We start from the raw sequence: 23,880 nt of genomic DNA, 5'->3' as shown, positions 1-23,880 counted from the left end.
GCCACCAATTACACAAGTTCCTCCATCTTGCATAACTGAGCCACCAATTACACAAGTTCCTCCACCTTACATAACTGAGCCACCAATTACACAAGTTCCCCAAACTTACATAACTGAACCACCAATTACACAAGTTTCCCCATCTTACATAACTGAACCACCAATTACACAAGTTTCCCCACCTTACATAACTGAGCCACCAATTACACAAGTTCCTCCACCTTACATAACTGAGCCACCAATTACACAAGTTCCCCCATCTTACATAACTGAACCACCAATTACACAAGTTCCTCCATCTTACATAACTGAACCACCAATTACACAAGTTCCTCCATCTTACATAACTGAGCCACCAATTACACAAGTTCCCCAATCTTACATAACTGAGCCACCAATTACACAAGTTCCCCAATCTTACATAACTGAGCCACCAATTACACAAGTTTCCCCATCTTACATAACTGAGCCACCAATTACACAAGTTCCTCCATCTTACATAACTGAGCCACCAATTACACAAGTTTCCCCATCTTACATAACTGAACCACCAATTACACAAGTTCCTCCATCTTACATAACAGAGCCACCAATTACACAAGTTCCCCCATCTTGCATAACTGAGCCACCAATTACACAAGTTCCCCCATCTTGCATAACTAGCCACCAATTACACAAGTTCCTCCATCTTGCATAACTGAGCCACCAATTACACAAGTTCCTCCACCTTACATAACTGAGCCACCAATTACACAAGTTCCCCAATCTTACATAACTGAACCACCAATTACACAAGTTTCCCCACCTTACATAACAGAGCCACCAATTACACAAGTTCCCCCATCTTGCATAACTGAGCCACCAATTACACAAGTTCCCCCATCTTACATAACTGAGCCACCAATTACACAAGTTTCCCCATCTTACATAACTGAGCCACCAATTACACAAGTTCCCCCATCTTACATAACTGAGCCACCAATTACACAAGTTTCCCCATCTTACATAACTGAGCCACCAATTACACAAGTTCCTCCATCTTGCATATCTGAGCCACCAATTACACAAGTTCCCCCATCTTACATAACTGAGCCACCAATTACACAAGTTCCTCCATCTTACATAACTGAGCCACCAATTACACAAGTTCCTCCATTTTGCATAACTGAGCCACAATTACACAAGTTCCTCCTTCTTACATAACTGAGCCACAAGTTCCTCCATCTTACATAACTGAGCCACTAATTACACAAGTTCCCCCATCTTACATAACGGAGCCACCAATTACACAAGTTCCTCCATCTTGCATAACTGAGCCACCAATTACACAAGTTTCCCCATCTTACATAACTGAACCACCAATTACACAAGTTCCTCCATCTTACATAACAGAGCCACCAATTACACAAGTTCCCCCATCTTGCATAACTGAGCCACCAATTACACAAGTTCCCCCATCTTGCATAACTGAGCCACCAATTACACAAGTTCCTCCATCTTGCATAACTGAGCCACCAATTACACAAGTTCCTCCACCTTACATAACTGAGCCACCAATTACACAAGTTCCCCAAACTTACATAACTGAACCACCAATTACACAAGTTTCCCCACCTTACATAACTGAGCCACCAATTACACAAGTTCCTCCACCTTACATAACTGAGCCACCAATTACACAAGTTCCCCCATCTTACATAACTGAACCACCAATTACACAAGTTCCTCCATCTTACATAACTGAACCACCAATTACACAAGTTCCTCCATCTTACATAACTGAGCCACCAATTACACAAGTTCCCCAATCTTACATAACTGAGCCACCAATTACACAAGTTTCCCCATCTTACATAACTGAGCCACCAATTACACAAGTTCCTCCATCTTACATAACTGAGCCACCAATTACACAAGTTTCCCCATCTTACATAACTGAACCACCAATTACACAAGTTCCTCCATCTTACATAACAGAGCCACCAATTACACAAGTTCCCCCATCTTGCATAACTGAGCCACCAATTACACAAGTTCCCCCATCTTGCATAACTAGCCACCAATTACACAAGTTCCTCCATCTTGCATAACTGAGCCACCAATTACACAAGTTCCTCCACCTTACATAACTGAGCCACCAATTACACAAGTTCCCCAATCTTACATAACTGAACCACCAATTACACAAGTTTCCCCACCTTACATAACAGAGCCACCAATTACACAAGTTCCCCCATCTTGCATAACTGAGCCACCAATTACACAAGTTCCCCCATCTTACATAACTGAGCCACCAATTACACAAGTTTCCCCATCTTACATAACTGAGCCACCAATTACACAAGTTCCCCCATCTTACATAACTGAGCCACCAATTACACAAGTTTCCCCATCTTACATAACTGAGCCACCAATTACACAAGTTCCTCCATCTTGCATAACTGAGCCACCAATTACACAAGTTCCCCCATCTTACATAACTGAGCCACCAATTACACAAGTTCCTCCATCTTACATAACTGAGCCACCAATTACACAAGTTCCTCCATTTTGCATAACTGAGCCACAATTACACAAGTTCCTCCTTCTTACATAACTGAGCCACAAGTTCCTCCATCTTGCATAACTGAGCCACTAATTACACAAGTTCCCCCATCTTACATAACGGAGCCACCAATTACACAAGTTCCTCCATCTTGCATAACTGAGCCACCAATTACACAAGTTCCTCCATCTTGCATAACTGAGCCACCAATTACACAAGTTCCTCCATCTTGCATAACTGAGCCACCAATTACACAAGTTCCTCCATCTTGCATAACTGAGCCACCACCTTAGACCAGAGCCACCAGTGAATGCAACTAACAGGATTGGGTGGTCAGGGTTGCTGACTTGGTATCCCATCTACGTGGATCGATGCTCATGATGTTAGTCACTGAATTGTCTGGTCCATATAGCTGGAATATTGCTGAGTGCGGCGTTAAACAACAGAGACTGAAGCACGAGCAAGGGTCTATGCCATCAGGATACACTAACATGCATCTGCCCAGGGGACACTCGATCCAAATATTAGTCTGCTTATGTCAAGAACGAGCTACTATTCTGACCTGGAATCCTCATTAATTTTAACCTGTCTGTGAATTATAATGTTATGTTTGCCACCCTACCTCTACCTCATGTATAGTTACGTATCTCAATGCTTAACTGGTGCTGTTCAGAATGAAGATATGCAGTCTGGCAGACAGGAGGTTCTTGCTATGAACCATTTGGTGTAGAACTTGCATGACTGGTTAAGTTCTTACATTTAAAGGAGGGAGAGAGCCCTCAGAACCCCCCCATCTGGATCCATCACTTATGTGCCTCATCACCTGTCATACGCAAATTGTTGAATCTGATTGTGATATACAAGTCAAAGAGAGAGTGAGTGAGTATGGTTTTACGCCGCTTTTTGCAATATTCCAGCAATATCACGGCAGGGGGACACCAGAAACTGGCTTCACACATTGCACCCATGTTGGGAATCAAACCCGGGTCTTGGGCTAGGCCACTAGGCTACCCGACCGCCCCCAAAAGAACACAATATTTTTACATGATCTGGTTCATCTGTCTTGGCTGCTGGGTATTAACACACAGCCTTCCAATTGTGGGTGTCCTTAAACTTGTTTTGCCAAGTATATATAGTTTCACACTGGCATTTCAGCCATATGGCGACAATCTTCCACTGCCAAGTGTTGCTGGGACAAATCAAGGTAAAAAAAGCTCACATTTTTTACAAATCTTTATTATTTCTACACTTGCATACACATTTCAACTGCACACAAATGTGAGATGAAGGTACCACAGAAACCATCACCATCTGTACGAAATTAACACTGTATTTAATCACAACAATATACAAATAAGGTCCATCACTGGACATTTCTTTCATAAACAATTATTTAAACCATTAGGACTTCATGGTATTACTGGTATGCTGCAATATACACATTACAATATCCTTTTCTGTGTTCCAGCATATTGGGTAAAAACAACACAACAATTTTTGTTATTTGTATCACTTAACCTAAAATCTGCACAGAAATTTATTCACAAACGAGGTTTCCTTTCAAAATCAATTGAAAAAATCCCGGAAACACAGAAATGATTTTTTTGTCTTTATCTCCCCTGTATCCATAACTACAAAATGGCGGCAACTGACCATGCTGAGTAAAATTTACATTACTATGTAGAAAATAGTATCTGAATGGACAGTCAGTGTAAATCACTGTCAAACACTTTAGCTACCAATATATCATACGATGTATCGCAATATAGACACAGGCAACGTATATTTTGCAATACAATTTGTTTACCAATACACAACCCTACAAACCATTTCTTTAACATACATAATCTCTATCAAAATCTGTGATCTGCCTCTTTCTCAGTAAAACAAAAGATGCATGGTGACCTAGTCATTCTGCAAATAAGCCCCTGAAGATATTACTACTTTCATGGCCTAATGTCTCATCAAGCACCAGGGCATGGGCCAAGTGAACCCTCATTGACAAAGGAATGTGATGAGATTTGATTGATGGGATAATATTGGCAATCTTATCTTTTTGATGCCTTTTGGCATGAGTTAGTTGTGTTTCATGCCGCTTTGAACAGTATTTCAGTTGTATCATGGCGTGTCATCTTGATGTGGGAGCACTGCCCGAAATAATGCAACGTGTACCTCTTTGGTGAAGTTGTGTACAGTACTGACAACCAAGAGTGAGTGAATATTGTTTTACGCTGCTTTCAGCAATATTCCAAAAATATCGCAGCAGGCTGACAATCAATAATTATAATCAGGTCTCATCTGGGATTGGAACCCATACTGCAGATCCAGGCATGACTAAGGGCCACTACTCTGTACAGAATGACAGCAACATGAGTGGCCGACTCTGACCCATCTTGACACAGAAGGTTATAAGATGTTTTAAATTATCTATTATAGAGATACAGAAACAGGACTACAGTTGTCTTGCCTTGCGGTTCACGGTTGTTGCAAAACAAAAACTAGAGAGTACCGGGTAAGACATTCTTCTACAGAGAAAGGAAATTTGGCAAAAGGCATTTTGATGGTGTAATAAAAAGAGAGCAAATTAGTCTAAAAACAGTCAAGTCCTATTGACTGAAAAATATAATCTACTGTTTATTGTCACAGACAATGACATTTCATGGAGGTTGATGATGAAGCGATGATGTTTCCACTTCGAGGTCCCTGACAGCTCACTGAGTTAGTCGATACCCGTACCTCATCAGCATTAATAAACTGAAAACAGAGGATATGTAGGGTGTCAAGATACAACTACATCATGCTTGTCATTAAAGGTGGGCAACAAATCCCATTTGTGTAGATTGATGCTCATCATGTCAATCACACAATTGTCTGATCCAGATTTGATTATTTACCTTGTTTACAGATTGCTATGAAATAATGTATTCGACATAATAAGCGCCCAGGGCGCTCTCAAAATTAGAAATAGGGGGCTCTTATCAGAATATAATTTTGGTGAAAGAGTTGAATGATAGTAAATTTTGTGGTTTATGCCTACAGCCTGAAATGATACAAAAGAAAAGTCTGTGCGTTTTATAAACGACAAATATATTTTTCCAGAATATAATTGCCTGAAATTAAGAGTCCATATAACACACGACTGCGTATTATACACGAATATATAAGGCTTGTGTATATTGATCAATCGGAAGGGTGCTAATTGGGATTGTTCACTAGCCACTATATTAGCAAATATCGCTGCAGGCGCTTATAAGGGAAGGGCGCTTATTACGTTGAATATGGTAGCTGGAATATTGCAGCGTGTGGCATTAAACAACAAACAAACACCATATCATGATCCTCAGTCACAACACAGTACATATCAGTATATAAATTTTCCACAATTATCATGTTACATTTTATGTGGCCTGGGTGGTTGTGCTATTAACTGTTTTCTATTCATTTCATCACCTTCCTGAGGCAAGGGAGTTAACAGACTATAAAGTCCAGTTTCCACTCTTGCCAAACTAGGCTGAAATTTCTTGGTTCGATCGTAGCGCCACTCGTGGCCATTACAGGTTATGTCCCTTTTATGTCCCTGCTATTGACCAATCAGATTCCACCTCTGATATCAATTACATTTGCTTCAAACAAAATGGCAGCATCCGGTGAAGAAGATCTGATCGATAATCAAGATCTATATTGTACCTAGATCAAAAACATGAAAAGATTTTAAAACTATCTGTTGACGCCCAGTTGACAGTACACATGCTTTGCAAATCCTGCAACCAACCAAACCTGCACGGTTGTTGATTTCGCTATGTGATTTTGACTGGACTATGCATAGACAAAATATAACTCCATAATTCCTGCCTAGTTCCGCAAGGGTGGAAACTGGACTCTTATAGTCAGTTAAGTCCCTCGCTTCTAGAAGATGTTATTTCGTATGACTGACTAATCTATGCTCACTCTGATAACAAATATAATACATTTTGTTTAGTAATAGGCAATAAGGTAATGCCAGCCTGAGTAAATACTACTTTGTGAAAATCAACACAGAATTAAAACAATGGAAACATGGGAAGGTGTATTGAGTATCATATCACCAGAGGAAGATTTGTTATACATCAGTGCCTCAGTACATCAGTTAATCATGACAACCCTACATCCTTCCATAAGCTTCCTGACATTCAATGGATTTAAGTTTCCACTTTAACACTTTCAACAATGAGTTTTTACCTCAAAGATGCTACCATCCCTGCTGGCATGAACTTGCCCGAGCTGATAAACCTGTAGCCCATGACGCCCGTCAATAGCGCACTTGTGGCTGAAACACAATTTCATCAACTAGTCAGCATTCAACATTTACAAAATCTAGCCTTGTCTTATATAGGTGAGGTGAAATGAGTGAGTGAGTGAGTTGGGTTTAACACTATTTTTAACATTATTCCAGTTATATCACAGCGTGTCAGCTTAACGTGGGAGGAAAGCCCAAAGTGATGCAGGTCTCAGACGTTTACCACTTTGGTGAAACCCACAAGCACGGGTATGGTGCTGACAAACCTAGAAACATAATTGGTCAATAGCGCACTTGTGGCTGAAACACAATTTCATCAACTAGTCAGCATTCAACATTTACAAAATCTAGCCTTGTCTTATATAGGTGAGGTGAAATGAGTGAGTGAGTGAGTTGGGTTTAACACTATTTTTAACATTATTCCAGTTATATCACAGCGTGTCAGCTTAACGTGGGAGGAAAGCCCAAAGTGATGCAGGTCTCAGACGTTTACCACTTTGGTGAAACCCACAAGCACGGGTATGGTGCTGACAAACCTAGAAACATAATTGGGGCGAACCAGGATTCGAACCCACAATCATAGGTTTCTGGCTTGCACCAAGGGACACAACTCTGCACAGCAAATCGCGGCGCCTTAGACGACTGGGCCACCCGTGGCCCCTGAGGTGAAATGAGGCTTACCGCATCCTCTATACTGCCAGGGCTTGCATTTTGGTAAACATAAGAATAGGTTCACCAAAATATGAGCCCTGCAGATATGAAGGATGTCACGTTCAAGATTATTGCACTTACCTAGCTATGTGCATGCCACTGCTTGTACCAATACGGACAAATGCCGGTTTTGTAGTGCTAGCCCACTGAGATACATGCCACAGTTTAAGAAGAATACCCCACTCAGACACAGAATACTGACTCCGAGCCAACCAGTCCTTGTTTTAGCCCCTTAATGCCAAGTGCCAGACAGGGTTACAACAAGTACCATCTTTTAACATCTTTTGGTATGATGCGGCCAGAGATCGAGCCCCAGACCTTCCACTCTCCGGGCGGACGCTCTACCACTAGACCACGGAGTCAGTCAAATACAATTTAGAGGTCCTGACACAAGTCCCCTGTCACACCTGTGAAGATCCGGGGTAGAATAGGTCTTCAGCAAACCCATTCTTGTCGTAAAAGGCGACTATGCTTGTCATAAGAGCCGACTAATGGGATTGGGTGGTCAGACTCGCTGACTTGGTTGATGCATGACATCGTATCCCATTTGCGTGGATCGATGCTCACGATGTCAATCACTGGATTGTCTGGTCCAGACTTGATTATTTACAGACCGCCGTCATATAGCTAAAACATTGCTGAGTGCAGCGTTAAACAACAAATAAACAAACAAACAAACTGTCCCCTGTCAACTAATGGTGAAAGTTCTTTGCCATGTCCATGAGGGATATATAACCTTTACTTCCCTATTGCTCATAAGTTATTCTCAAATTACAACATACATACATGTCCCAGCTGTAATAATGAACTAGTCCAGGTAAACTAGTGGTTGACAGCATGAGCAACAGTCCATGGTGTCAGGTGTACATGCAATCATCCAGGTAACACAAACAGTCGCTATTGTCATGACTCATGGTAGCCTCAATACTTTGCCCAGGACCTTCAGTCTTAAAGACATGAACAGGCTCATAACAACAAGAAAAACTTACCAAGGGATAAGGACACATTTTTAGGATCATTTGTTGTCTGGTAGGCTCCAACTCCCATCACTGCTCCACAGGCCACACCCATTGCCAGAGAGGGCATGCTCCCTGCAAGCCATTACATCACAACTTGAATAAAAATTCTGGATATACATAATCTCATTACAATCAGACCTATTACTCCGAGTGTTACTCCGATTTGTCAAGATCTTAGGTCACTCCATGGAAGGTCTCTTCAGGTGAACCCTGACCAAACTTGGACCTCCCAATCTAAAATAAGGATCCCTGTGGGTTCTTGGGCCAATCAGCTGTCAGCTTTCTAAAACGATTTGGGTTCATTGTTTTTCCAACTCACCCAATCCTTTAAGTTGCCTCTTACAACCAACATACTTTGATAGGAACCAATTCTAACCTGGAATCCCCACGGGAAGGTATCACTTTGGAGGTAAAAGAGTCGGTTTTAAGAGACTGTACAGCTGGTAAAACATACTTGTATTCATGGGCTCCACTGCTGATGTCATCAAACACACTTCTGATTGTCACTTCTTAACAATTGATTGTATCATGTAAATGTTAATACACCAAGATGCACAGGTAAGCTACAACACTGTGGCTGTAATGAGGGACTTTGTGTTTCTTCTATCATCAAAACAAAGTTACCACAATTTCAATCTAGAATCCAGAGTGAAGCTTGTCCAAATTAGACACTTTTTACTCCATCATCAATCTCATTAAAATCAGACCTTAGTTCTCACTACCGCTAAACAAAGATCTAAAGACATCCCATTAGGGGTCACGTCAGAACGACCTTTCATCCAATCAATCAGAGCGTTGCTTACCAGATTATGAAAGTGACAGTTGGAATGTGATTTCTAATCATGCAATTTCAAAACTTTAACACGGGGTATTCCGAACGATGGTTACGGGTTTAACGACTGAATCCATACAATCTAGACCATCTATCAGCCATTCCAGAATGTTCTTTTGTTCAGGTTTCAAATTTGTAATCGAGGATTTGTCAAAATATGTTTCGAAGCGTAGTTGCCAATTTGAAATTAGTGCCGTAAAGCAGGAGAAAGCTTCCTTCTGATCGGTCATTCCATTGGTCGGTCAAAGTTCACGCAAGGTCAGTCTGACGTGACCCATAATGGGATGTCCTCAGATCTTTGTTTAGCAGTAGCGGTAATGAGATTGACTCCATCATAGAATTAACATGGCAAATTACGGATCAAGAATTAGGTGGATTATTCAAGAGTAATTTAGTAGGGCTGCAACGATACAGGATGGTCACGATACGATACGCATCTCAATATTCTGGTCACGATACGATACGTATCTTGATACGGAATGATACAAAAACAAGAGTTAAAGTAGTCAAATTTATTTTATAATAACAAAACTACTGAAGTTGTTAAGCTTCAAAGTGGAATTTTCTCTAACTTTCCTTCAAAACAATTCAAAATTCAAACACCAGAAAATAATTAATGTACACCAGTGATACAACTTCAAAGAATTTTGATGCAATGGTCGAAGAAATTGTATCTGAAATTATTGTTTTATCAGGAATAATATATTCCAATATCGTGTTACTTTAGTTGCAGCTTTTACTATATATATATTTAAAATTATAAGAACCACAAGTGTAGCATTTTGGTACTGGTGATTGCTGTTGCAGGATATTTTTACGCATGGAACAACTTGACCAGTCACCGTAGGGACTTCACACGCTACATGTATTTCAATTCCGAAAACGTTGTGTTGCCATATATTAGCCAAACTGCCACAAATATGACTTTTAACAAGTCAAAGTATGGCATTTTTAATATATGTATCCATTCTTTAGCAACTAAAGTTTGTTTCAATTCGTCAAAAGCGGTAATCTGACCGTGATTGCTGTATCTCTTCACACACGATTTCACCTAACTTAATGAAAACAACATTAAATTAAATTTTGAAAAAAAATATATATATATTACAAACACAAGTCCAGATATACAATGAACACATTTTAATAACAAGATAGTATAAAAATGGTTTTGAAATGCGTACTTCAGTTCGGATTTGCTGACTGGTATTTCCGGTGTTATGTGCTTGCGGTGATCAGCTGATAATGTTTTTTGAGATGGGGAAAAACATCTGTCAGTGTAAAACCTGAGCTTATTAAAAATGTAAGTACGTTTTGGGAGCCCTGCATTAAAACCAAGCCAGCGGTTTATTGAAAGGTACAATGGCAAGGAAACGCTGTACTTGAGATTTGTGTTCCGTATCGTGGCATATCGATAAATGGGCCCACATTTATCGTATATCATATCGTGGGTCAAGTATCGCGATGCATCGGAATATCAGTGTATCATTTCACCCTTAGTAATGAGTGACTTTGTCTTTCTTCTATCATCAAAACAAAGTTACCACAATTTCAATCCGGAATCCAGAGTGAAGCTCATCCAAATTAGACACTTTTTACTTGATCATAGAATTAACATAGCAAATTTCGGATCTAGAATTAGGTGGATTACTACTCAAGAGTAAACAGATTCCACTCTACTGAGTACAAGCAGTTTCAGTAGAGGGATACTTACCGTTCTCATAGATCTCAATGTGTGGAGTTGAATTTGAAACTAGGAGTGCAACATTAAGTTTCACATGTTAAATTTAGCTATGTCAAATCTACAGGTAACCTATCTTTACATTTAACAATGTTCAAAACACAGTATGTCTATCTCCATTCTACCATGACAATATTATACATAAACTCTTTGATGTAAGCAGAGATAATGACTGTCTGGCAGTTAAATTTAAGGCTCCTTACCTATTCAGTTATATCATAACTCCTCATACATTCTCAAGTAATTGTTTGCATTATTTCAGCCAAATCAAGATGCAATTTGTCTCTTGTTTTTCGCAATTTTTCAATATTCATACTGTCTGAATGCGGACAGGTATCTTTGAAGATGAGCAGGCACCCTTTATGGGTCACCTTGCCAACAGTCTTGTTGGGTTTTGAAATCATTTCAAACACTGGTCAAATTGCAAGCTTTCCATGTACACTCCCTTTGTCGATTACTATTGGCTTTTTAATATTGCAGTAACCACATAGGCATTTCTTAACCTACAATTGTAGATATCCTTATTTAAAAATGCCTAACGAAAGAGATTGAGAAATAAGTACTTTTCTTGCATGTATTAGCTTCAGTGATGGCGTGGCTGTCAAAACAACTGTTTCAGTCATAGTGATTTGAAATGAAACCTCAAATTCATCCGAAATATTTAAGAATTACAGTCATTTGAAGCACCTACAATCTGGTGACAGCAGTACTAATCGATATTAGTGAATCAAATGAATATTGAAGCGCATACACACTAACATCAGAAGCCTTACCAAATGTTTCATCCAATTTGCTTGGCGTAAAAGAAACTACAGACATTTGAAATTCAGTAATTCAGGTGACAGCTTACTGCCAAATAATACAATTCATATTCAATGAAGAACAAGTAGAAAAGGCAAAAACTTAACAGAATCCAGTGATGATACAATGATGTGGTTAAATGAATACTTGTTGGCAGGCTATGAGTTGATTCGAAAAAAACATGTATTTTTCTTGAAACTATCAAAAAAACAGTTTTACTTACTACTATTTTCAAAATCTAAGTAATGTTCTGGTTTCGTATTCAAAGTTATTTAATACATATCAATTGTTTTAGTAGTGTCATAATCAGGGCTTGGACGAGTCCTAATATACTGCCGAGGTACCTGATCCCCACTATCCAACCCTACCCGGGAACCTGCTGTAGGTCTCAAGAGTTTGGTACAAAATGTCTGATTGGAAACTAATTTACCGGAGCCCTGGAAAACTGTTTAGATACATGTATAAAAACATCTGATCATGCATACACTGAAGCTGACCAGGGATATGTCTAGGATTCCAAAACTAAGTTCCCTTAGCAGTCAAACTAGGAAAAATAAATCAAGTTATTTTGTTCAAAATTGGATTTTTCTACTGTTCACATTTTCGTAAATTGAAATGTGAAATAAGAAATGTTAATTTCAAATTGGGATTTTTTTCTGTCATTTGCTGGAAATTTCGTTATATATTTACTCAAACATAAAAAAAGTTAGAAGGAATGCATGCATAGTCAGAAAGAAATGCAAAGAAATGCAAAGAAATGTAGTGTGACCATGGAGTTATATTGGTTATTGTCACTGAACAATCATGTGAATAACCACGTCTGTGTAGTCTTTTGGGTACCCGTGTCCTATTCAGAACCCACCCAGCCCAGCCCTACTTATAATTCACAAAGGACATTAAAGGTTCATCAAAAACCTAATGGAACAAATAAATTGTTCAATATTCATGAATGTTATATTAAGTCATTGATTGGGCTTATAACATTTTACTAATTGCAGCAAGACAAGGCTGGTATTTAAAGACTTTCATTCAAGACATTTTAACCCCAATTGGCACAACAATAATTCTCTCCTACACCTGATAATATTTGCTCCCTGCTTATAGTTCGTATGTCAAAATAAATACAGTGGGAAGTTTTTTTAAGTCACAAAATGCTAAAGATAGTCAATATTGTGTTGCATTTATTTTATTCTTCCCACATAAAACTAAAATTATCGGACTGCATATGTAAATTATAACTGTGCAACCCAATAAACGACCCGACCATAACACTTGAAGGTTCTACATTCTGAACTTATGCACATCCATGATGGCACATCACTTGATAAATGAAAATTTAAATTAACGACTTCCCTGTACTCGAATATTTCTTAGGGAATAGATGTTGTCAGTTCACCAAATTCATTCGTCTGGGACTTTATACAAACATGGTAAAACAAGCGAATATATTTACCTGCTTTAACATATCCTAAGACTCCGCCAGCGGCAATAGTCGCAGCATAAGCAAAACTAATGATGTCGATCGCCATCTTGCCAGCAGGTGCTTGTTGGAAGAGATATATATACAACTAATGTTCTTGGCATATATATTATGTTCACAATTTTAGAATGGAGAGTGAATAATACAATATGTTACATAGGTAATACAATGAACGCTTATAAAAGTTTATATAAATTAGTTATTCTAAATAAGTGTATTACTACATACATGTGTGTATCACAATCATTAACTTAATAAGAGCAGTTGTAGTGCAAGTATGATTGTGAAAATAAAAATGGCAGCTCCCATGTCGGCAGCATTTCCAGTGATGACAAAACAGGTACACACATTCTTGATCAAATCCAATGTCGTTACTGACGTCCTTTTCCGGATGAGAGTTTCTCTGTTACAGCTCTAAGAAAGTTACCTTGTAGTGGAAGATTGTGGTTGTAGGCCCTGGATAAAGCAGGCTTATCTGCTGATCATGACAGTCATGTTCAATTATTATTGGCTGGATTCCGGAACACGGAATCCAGGTTGGATATGACATAACATTGAATAACATGATTCTCTCCAAACACGTAGTGGTTACATATACCATGCCCACGTGAGAACACTCGCGGGTATCATGATGTTAATTAATCTCAAGCCGTTGACTCGTGTCAACCTCTCGGGTGTCGAAGAAAACAAACTAATATGAGCATGATGAGCCGACTAACGAGGAATATTATGGATAGCAACCTCTGTATTACGCCTATACATACACACGTTAGAGGGCTAAATCTTGACCTTTCTGAGTTCTTGAGGTGAATAATGGGACTGGAGAGCATGACATGAATGTACATAGAAATGAGGCAGTTTTTAATAACACACACACACATAAAGTGATGAGATTCACTAGTGTACAGTAGCAAATATATAAAGAAATCACAAAATAATCACATTTGGTGTTGTGTGATTATTTTGTGAATTTCTTGTATTGTTAAGGAATCTTAACTGTGTTTGTACAATAGATTAGGTGAGTAAATTCATAGAGTTGATTGTAAAGTGAATTAAAATTAAATGTCTGGCATGCACTGGAAAGGAAAATTCCCTAATCTGGCCACCAACCCGTAATCGCACCAGTTCTTGCCATATTTTTATGTGTTCTTTCTGAACTAAAATTCACACCTTTATTTATATTTGTCTTTTCCCTGGCTATTGTTTACCTTGATGCGCATGCGTAGTACCTTTTTCTCTCTCTGAGCAACCCAAAACTTGAGACAAAAGTTTGCAGATTTTCCACTAATTAGTATTACATTGGATGCATTTGTTAAAAGAGATGGGACACCAAAACCCTTTCTAACTTTCAACAAACCCGAAGGATCATACAGGAATGTTTGATTGGGCTAAGAATAAGAGTTGAAGGGGGGTGAGTGGGGAGGGGGGCCTCAGCCAGCAACCAGCCAATTAGCCCTATAAAAGCAGCACCCGGAAAACTGCAGTCTTGTCCCAAAAAATTCCTCCTGATGAAAACGAGCAAAAGTGAAAACAAGTGGTAATTATCAGATTATGTGCATGCTAAGATGGAGTATTGGTGAAAATAGGTCCTTGGCGATAACTGTTTGACAGCCAGTACATGTTTTCAATAATCATTTTGCAGGTGACAAAAGTGGTGAATGACAACCACACTGATGTTCTATGCAGCAGGTTTGATGACAGATTGCTTCTGGTGGTCTCTCAGCTTCAGAAGTTTGGCACTATGGTGAGGGTTATATGTGTTATTTAAATGGACACTGATCTACAGCAATAACCCAGGACTTCTTGTTGCCTTTGTTATTGTCTTTCCTTGTGAGTACCCCGATGATATCCTAGAAATCCTGACTAGTTCATGACCTGTGCTGCGCCAGCAGTAAGCTCATTTGTCACTTTTATTGATAGTATAAGGGCATATCGTCACATTGATCAACAAAATACTATTTTATCTTTATTTTTGCACGTAGCATCGGTAATGGTTACAAAGTTTTGATAAGTCACTTCTTGGTATTAGTTAGTATTAGTTTAAGTTTTAAACTTATCCTATCTCACAATATGACTTTCTTCCTCTTTTCTTTGATCCTATGTGGAAATGTGCTTGAACAGAGATAACAGCTTCTAATAAACAATCCACCCGAACACACCCCAGCATCCCCATGGTCACCTCCCAAACAAATGGATCATGTGCGTAATCCTGCGCATAGCGACCTACACAACCTGATCACATGCCTCCTTTGTCTGTCACTTCATTCTCTTTCTCACCGCCACGCCGGGGTGACATGTTTGATCATGAGAGAGTGCATTTTGGTTTTGGTTTTTTTTCAATTTGCCTATACTTAGCGCAGCTGTTTTTATACCATGCTAAGGGGAATGGAAAAGAATAAGGAAAACGCAGCTGATAATCTGCATCCTGCTTCTGCGCAATGTTGACCTCTGACCCACATTAAAAGCGTTGTGATTCTCGCTGATGGTACAGCCTTGAATCACACTGTATGGAATGCAAATTTTCTGGAGGCTGCATTCTCCATTTATCTCCATAAAGGAAGATCAGGTTCGATATCGCTCTTCACTTACAGCCTAGAGTCCACAAGCGGCTTGATCAACTACTTGCCACTCTCCTGATCACTCTCCTTGGGATCGCTGTTCTAAGGTTCCACGAACGGACTCCTCCACCCGATCCAGGGATCGACGTTCTCCTGATGAACACTCCAAGGCTTGGCGCTCCCACGATCGGCATTCAGACTCAAATTGTGCCGGGATGGATGCTCTGGCTCTCACGAATGACCTTCAAGATCATGTGACTGCTCCCGGGTTTACTGCTCTTAGGTTTGGAGCTCCCGCGATCAACACTCCAAGGATCGGTGATATCACATTGATGTTACCCAGTCGTTCCTGTTGGTTCTACAGTCCCGGTCCCATTGGTTGTGGAATATGTGCCAGCTACTGCTGTTATGGACCATCACTCTTCTCCGGCTTCTGGAAAGTTTTGAATCTGACGATCCTACTTCAGTTCTACACTGGATTGCTGATCAACTACATCTGGATTGCTTTATGTAAGCAGATGATCGTTTGAAGGGTTTCATGGACTCCGCAGCAAGCTCACTGAATATCTACCCCCCTCCTCAACTGGTGCTGTTAGATATCTGCGACCCGTGAAGATCGGGGTTAGAATAGGTCTTCAGCAACCCATGCTTGCCGTAAAAGGTGACTATGCTTGTCATAAGAGGCGACTAGCAGGATTGGATGGTCAGGCTTGCTGACTTGGTTGATGCATGTCATCGATCCCAATTGCATGGATCGATGCTCATGATGTAAATGACTGGATTGTCTTGTCCAGACTCGATTATTTACAGACCGCCGTCATATAGTTGGAATATTGCTGAGTGAGGTGTTAAACAATAAACAAACAAACAAAGATATCTCTAATAATCTGGATTAGGCTTTTGGTTCATTTCCTCGCTTATGAGATTGGCTTCTGTCTCCCTGGTTTGTCTTGGAGGATGACAGCACCCATGGTATATCTGCTCCTGTTTCTTTTGTCTGGATCCATGCTCTGGATGTCAAGAGGGTTCCGTTTCAACTGTCCGAGAATGAAAAACTATTCTTGGGACTTTGCTGGGATTTTGTTGTAAACAACCAGCTTCCAGGACAGCCTGATTGCCTTTTACGATCCCATCGCTGTTGTCCATCTTGGGTTCGGAAGACCTCTCTTTGTGATCAGTGAGAGTAAGTTTAATAATTTGGAAATATTTTCATAAATTTTATATTTATATATGCTTATCCTATCTCACACACTATGCCCACCTGACCATCCCTGCATCTTATCTCCTCTAACCTGTTAGCTGTGACAAAAGAGAATGAAGTGACAAAGGAGGCACATGATCAGGTTGTGTAGGTCACTATGCACAGGATTACTTGTGTTACCCATTTGTTTGGGAGGTGACCATGGTGATGTGGGGATTGTTTGAGTGGATTGTTGCATAAGCTGGAAACTCTGTTCAAGCACGTTTCCAAGTAGGATCGAAGAAGAAATTAGGCAGTTACCTTGTTCAAGAAATGTATCCGTCAATATCAACACAAAGAAAATATCCCCTATGTCTGCAGCTGTACAAAGAAACTTGTTCAATGTCTCATGTCTTTGTAACAATCTAATATAATAAACTATGTATATAGCATTTCTGGATATTATAACTCATATTTGTTTCTTAACTGATCACGTAAGTTTGTTTGGGGTGTTTCACTTAGGTGTCATATGTCTCATTGGTTAGCTGAGATAGCCAGTGTCACAGCTATTTTCATGATGTCCAAGGTTCTTTAAAAAAATCCATTGAGTGAGATAACAATTAGCAATCAATCAACATATTATCAGTTAATCATTCGAACAAAGTATGTTGTTTTTACATAGGCACTTCACGCCCAGATATGGTAGTATTCCATCTGCTTTAGTAAACCTACACATGTAAGCACTTTCGACAAATCAACTGTACAAAATAACAGTGATTAATCAATCAACATATTATCAGTTAATCCTTTAAACAAAGTATGTTGTTTTTACATAGGCACTTCACGCCCAGATATGGTAGTACTCCATCTGCTTTAGTAAACCTACACATGTAAGCACTTTCGACAAATCAACTGTACAAAATATCAGTGATTAATCAATCAACATATTTTCGTTTACTCCTCTGATGGATGTTATTTTTGTAACTCTCATACTGTGCTATCACCTGCATATTATATAACATACATTTCATCCCACTTCAGATGGATTTAGATTGAATAATTACCCCAGACTCAAGAAATGCCAAATGGGAACCTTTGTCTGCTACTCTGAGTGGTTCTACCATTAATTAGACCTGTAATAAATTCATTAACTGAGCATCAGGTGAATTTCGACAAATACACAGGTGTAGGGTTATAGCAGGAAACATGGATGACAACAAGGGAGTAGTCATTGTATTACATGCAATTTGAAATCCCAAAATACTTTGACTTCCACCATTCATTTTGTATGTTTGTTTAGGTTAAGGAAATTAATAAACATGCACCCTTTGTGATATTGAAATCATCCTAGATCACGGGTAGCCAATCGGTGTTCAGAAATGCCAACATAGATAAAGTTTATTTATGCTACAGACAGTAGCCCAGTCTCTTGGTCTCTTGTCACGCTCAGTTGCGTTTGCGAGCAAATCGACTCGCGGCAGCTAGTGTGAGTCAGCAGGGAAGAAGCCAAAGATAAGTGCCCCTTTAAAGTTAAGGTTAATAATTAAAAGCGAACACAATAATTTAACAATCACTATTCTTCTTATTCTGCCAGCTGCAAACGTACATGTTAACCACAAGAAATGTGCATACATGTAAAACAAATTAAAGAACTGGATTAAAGATATGCTTCACAGGAGGTTAGTGTCATATTCAGATAACTTTGTGATTAAAAAATCATATTGATAAAAATATGTAGACCAATAGATAAATAAAACATCTGAACCATTCATGTATATTATGATCATAACTGTTTAAATAAGGTTATAAAATATGTTACTAAAGTTGCAATAAATGGTGTTGTGATGACAGTTTCACCTGGTCTCACATAGAGGTACATAAACAGCATGCTCACCTCTCCACAGTGTCCTCTATTTTGCTTTTAGTTGTCCTAGAACAAAGTTAGAAACTCTGAGATATCCATCCCAACCAGAGGGGTCAGGTGTGGCAGTTGTCTGACATGACTAAGATGCTACACTGCAGAGTTGCCTCCCTTAGGCTTGACTTGCCGGCAAGATAGCTGTAAGATTGGTGATTGTGCTGTAAGCAATACTCACTCACTCACTCACTCACTCACTCACTCACTCACTCACTCACTCACTCACTCACTCACTCACTCACTCACTCACTCACTCACTCACTCACTCACTCACTCACTCACTCAGACTTGCATGAAATATGTGATAATGGCTTGGAATGAGTATGATTCTAGGTTTTTCAGCATTATACCTGTGCTTGCTTCACTAACGTCCAAGGCCAGCATCACTTTGGATGGTTTTTCCCACATCAGTCTGATACACAGCTGTGAAGTACTGTTCAAAGCAGCTAAACTCAAGCACTCCATCCGACCGAAGAACCTGATAGTTTTGAGAAATAAAGTTTGCTGAAATCGGCAGATTAGATTATAGCAAAACCTGTATTTGCATCCATCCAACACTTGTGATTCCGAAATACACCCCTTCTTTTCTACTCTATCCTCGCTTGCACATGATTTTTAGTGTAAGCCCTTATTGTTGCAGGTACAGATCAGTCGGAACATTGTCCTGGATGAGATGCAACAGTCCACATCGGTATACTCCACAAAAGTCCTTCTTGGGTCAGATGAGGTGAGATTCTTATTCATTGCCACATACTTTCTATTACTCATCAAAACTGAAACTCATCCTTTATTTGTGTCTGTAAATTCAAGAGCAGAATGGAATGCTGGTGCGCAAATGTTAAATACCCTATTCAACGTAATAAGCGCCACGCTCTAATTAACACCCACGGCGATATTTGCTAATATATTGGCAAGTGAACAATCCCATTAGCATCCCTTTCGATTGATCAATGTACACAAGACTTATTTATTTGTGTATAATACGCACTCGTGTGTTATATGCACCCTTGATTATGGGCAATTAAATTCTGGAAAAAAATATCTGTCGTATATAAACAGTTCAGGCCGTCAGCATAACCACGAAATTTATCTTTCAACTCTGTTTTTTCCACCAAATAATTTTCTAATAAGAACCCCCTATTTCTAATTTTGACGCTTATTACGTCGAATACGGAATTGACCCTCAGCATTTCTGTAGTCATGCATAGTGGGTTTGCGGAAAGCGTGCACACCAGCTTTAAGGTTTGACAACATATGTCAATTCTTAATAATATGTGAACAGTATTAATTTCACAGGCTGCTTATGTAATCCTTAACACAGAACCTGGAGACAACAATACAAAATTAGTGCTATCATTCTGTGCAATTATGCACAAGCCCCGCCCATTCTATTTTCAACCAATCAGTGAACAGTTGTCCATCAGGATGTGTGGTCTAATTTTTTTTCGATTTGTGGTAACATTGTGGTAACAAAACAAATTGCTTTTTGAGCTAACCATATGCCATGGAATCACTTGCAATTGATTTATTGTGAATTGGATACTCTTTAAATATTATAGAATAATCAACTTTGTTCTGACCAATCAAATTACAGTTCTCGGGCTGAGTTATTTAGAAACATAAAACGAATTAACTTTAACAATGCATACATCTCTGATTTAATTGAAATGTAGTTTTTGTGTATTTATTTAATTAAATTTTGATGTAATATCATTTTGTGACTTTGTTCTCATCATTTTGGTTTAGCCTTTAGTTGCCTTAAAGGTGTTAGGAGTACACAATGGGAAGGACTCAAGAAATATATTTTCTATAATGGTTCTAATAAGTGTAATTGGTTTAGACCCAAAAAATTTGTAATGAACATAATTTTCTAAGCAATATGAAGAAACATGGAAGTCAAATTATAGGGATAAAAAAAGATTAAAATATTTTACATTTATCTCAAAATTGTTTCTTTTGTAATTTTTTTCCAATTTATGGATTGTCTGATTCAATAAAAAAAAGGAAAAGAATTTATGCTTCTGTATAACCTGATTTTATATCCTAAGCCTTTGTGGTAATTACATTTTTTTCACTGTTTCAGCCTCTTACCCATGTCCTAGCTAAAAATCTAATAGCTGAGGTGAAAACAACCAAACCCATTATCCTAACAATGTCTCTGAAAGATACCACCCCACAGACAGTGAAAGCTCTAGCTGCATTGGTCAAGGAAGTTGTCAGCTGACACAAACAGCCAATCAGTGATGAGATACCATGTAAAGAAATCCAACCCAGTCTCATGAAGTATGATGGGTCAATGACTATGTGAAGTCAACCGTGAACACATGGCTTATACCTATCATTCCTAGGGAGGCCTAATTTGACAGTTATGAATTGTGTTTGTCAGTGTACTTCCAAGACGTCACGTACGACACTGTGTATGAAGTCAAATACCAGGACATTGAGAGGTATATAGTTGTCCTCATTTCTTATGCAGGAGTAAGAGTGAATGAATGTTGTTTTGCACTTCATTTGTAATATTTCATACTGTTGTGTATGACTCAAAGGATGTAGAAAAGTGTGGCATATCAACTGGTCACACATTAAGCTTGGAAGTCAAGTTGTCCTTGTCATGGCCCCAATGTTAAAAGTTAAATATTTAGGGGCCCCTAGATACAAATACTTAGCAGCAAGTCTCAAGGATCCCATCTGATTTCAAACACTGCTTTATCCAAGTGTTTGACTCACCTCAACATAGTTCACAACAACAATAGAAGGATATTGTATGTGAACTACATTAGATTGTATAGAAAAGTTCAGAGGTCAAATAAATGATGAAATTTGAAGGAATGTGCTGGGAATTGATAATCAGTTCAACACAACTGAGACTCATCAAAGCTCAACACAACCGAGAAATCTCACGATCAAGACTACAGTGTTCAACTGTATAATGAAATGCTTGCCAATACTCTGGACTCATCACATCAGTGGTATATAGAGTGAACAACTGTCTATGCCATAGGGGTAGGGGGTCACACTAGGATGTTTTTGAGCTGTAGCACTTGGAAGTTTAATCAATTAGTCAGTTGATAGTTTATCCATGCTTTGAATATGTAGATCTGTTAATCATGTTAATCATTCAGTCAAAGATTGTATGATATCAATAAGCTCCAAATGTTTACATATTTGAAAATGAAGACCATGTGTACATGCAGTGCCTGAAATAAGCATGTTGGTTGAGTTAATGTTGGCCATGATGTAAACAGCTTGTTTCTCATCTGGAAGTGAGTGTTGGTTTTATTTAAATGCATATACACTTAGTGGTACAGGGTCTCTGAGATCCTCAAAGTTAGGAACAGCTAACTGCATACCACTCCCACCAGAACTCCCACTATCTGCAGGAGTCCTCTTGTTAGTGTGTCACAGCTGATTAATGACCACAAGCTCTTCTGTACCAGATGACATGTGTGTCTGTGTGCCTGCTTGCACGTGCAGAAAAAAATTGTCTGCTTTTAAAATATTGATATTTGGGGATTTTGATGTACTTTCGAAACACATTAAATGTTCTGCAGATTAAAAAAAGGATATTGGTCAACTTGAAGCTAAACCATTTAAATTTACACTTATTGTGCATACTATAATGGTCTTATTAATGCTTTCAAAAGAGGGCAAGACATGTTACAAAGTATAACTCTTTTACCATGAAACATTTATCAAGTCAATTATGTACGAAAATATCAACAGTACAGTAGATCGATGAATAATTAACACAAATGTTCAAAATTAACAAATTAAGTTTTTACATGTACCAGAAACAATACATACAAACTGGGTTCATATCTGCTCCTCAGCCAAGCCCCTGCTCTATGCATCAGCCTAAAAGGGGCCAGGAACCAGTTCAGTCACCTAAGTTGCATGAAGGATGCAGGGGCACAGATGCAACTTAACCTGAAGCCTTTAGGGGCAAGGGTAGCCCAGTCATATCAGGCACCACAATTCGCTGTGCACAGTTGCTTCCCTTGGGCATGCCAGAAACCTATGATCGTGGGTTCGTATCCTGGTTTGCCCCAATTATGTTTTTAGGTTTGTCAGCACCATACCCGTGCTCTTGGGTTTCACCGAAGTGGTAAACGTCTGAGACATGCATCACTTCGGGCTTTCCTCCCACATTAAGCTGACATGCTGTGATATAACTGGAATGCTGTTGAAAGCGCCATTCAACCCAAGCCAAGGGACGCAACTCTGCACAGCGAATCGCAGCGCCTTAGATGACTGGGTCACCTGTGCCCCCCCCCATATGGATGAGCCCCATTGATGCCCTCATTCAAAGAGGAACACAATAATATCTTCACTCTTTTAAAGTGTGATGCCCCAGCTCTTGGTGGCAGTTGTGGTTTTTGTTAAATGCATGCCTGGAATCTCCACATGTGTTTGGGGTGAAGCAGTTGTGTGTTTATAATGAGCAAGTGTTGATCTGTTAACACATATGTGTTTCATTCATTTTTTTATTTTGTTTAAAAAAATAAATGAATTAAAAGAAAGACGTCAAGTGTTGTTTATTGGGTATCCTCAGTGGAGTGTGTGGATACAGTTTGAATGTACAAGGGAGACAACTGTTGCATCTTTGTTGGTTTTCATGCCATTTGAAGGAGAAGCTCTTCTACATTGTAAATTAAATAAGTAAATTTGATTTATATTTTCTTTTATGGCAAAGAATATTTCACAAGAGAAAGATGTGAATACCATGCATGCCCTAGACTGAACTATGGAAGTTCTGTGTCAGCGTGTGGAGGTAGGTCCTGTGTAGAGCACATAGGTCACATATCAGGCGAGGAAAGTAAAT

At 39.1% G+C, this 23,880-nt stretch overlaps 2 protein-coding genes across 3 annotated transcripts; one reads left to right on the top strand and one right to left on the bottom strand.

Moving 5' to 3' along the window:
• Positions 1-3,760: 3,760 nt before the first annotated feature.
• LOC124138802 (transmembrane protein 14C-like) lies at positions 3,761-22,890 on the bottom strand. 2 transcript variants are annotated; one of them, XM_048399731.1, is made up of 5 exons: positions 22,863-22,890; positions 13,376-13,465; positions 8,522-8,623; positions 6,764-6,851; positions 3,761-5,299 (listed from the first exon to the last, which is right to left on the bottom strand). In XM_048399731.1, exons 1-5 carry the CDS (start codon positions 22,873-22,875, stop codon positions 5,257-5,259), a joined length of 336 nt encoding a protein of 111 aa, XP_048255688.1. In that variant the 5' UTR covers positions 22,876-22,890; the 3' UTR covers positions 3,761-5,256. The 2 variants fall into 2 exon arrangements, with proteins under 2 accessions (XP_048255688.1, XP_046361630.2); XM_046505674.2 differs by lacking the exon at positions 22,863-22,890 and adding an exon at positions 19,409-19,536.
• On the top strand, positions 13,667-23,578 carry LOC124138803 (proteasome assembly chaperone 3-like). The gene is made up of 4 exons (XM_046505675.2): positions 13,667-13,742; positions 15,045-15,146; positions 19,699-19,785; positions 21,142-23,578. The coding sequence occupies exons 1-4, from the start codon at positions 13,680-13,682 to the stop codon at positions 21,280-21,282; spliced, it is 393 nt and encodes a 130-aa protein (XP_046361631.1). The 5' UTR covers positions 13,667-13,679; the 3' UTR covers positions 21,283-23,578.
• Positions 23,579-23,880: the final 302 nt, after the last annotated feature.

This window comes from Haliotis rufescens, unplaced genomic scaffold, assembly GCF_023055435.1.
Source record: "Haliotis rufescens isolate VD_foot unplaced genomic scaffold, xgHalRufe1.0.p SCAF_2, whole genome shotgun sequence".
NCBI classification, from domain to species: Eukaryota; Metazoa; Mollusca; class Gastropoda; order Lepetellida; family Haliotidae; genus Haliotis; species Haliotis rufescens.
This window is presented reverse-complemented; position numbering and strand designations above follow the sequence as displayed.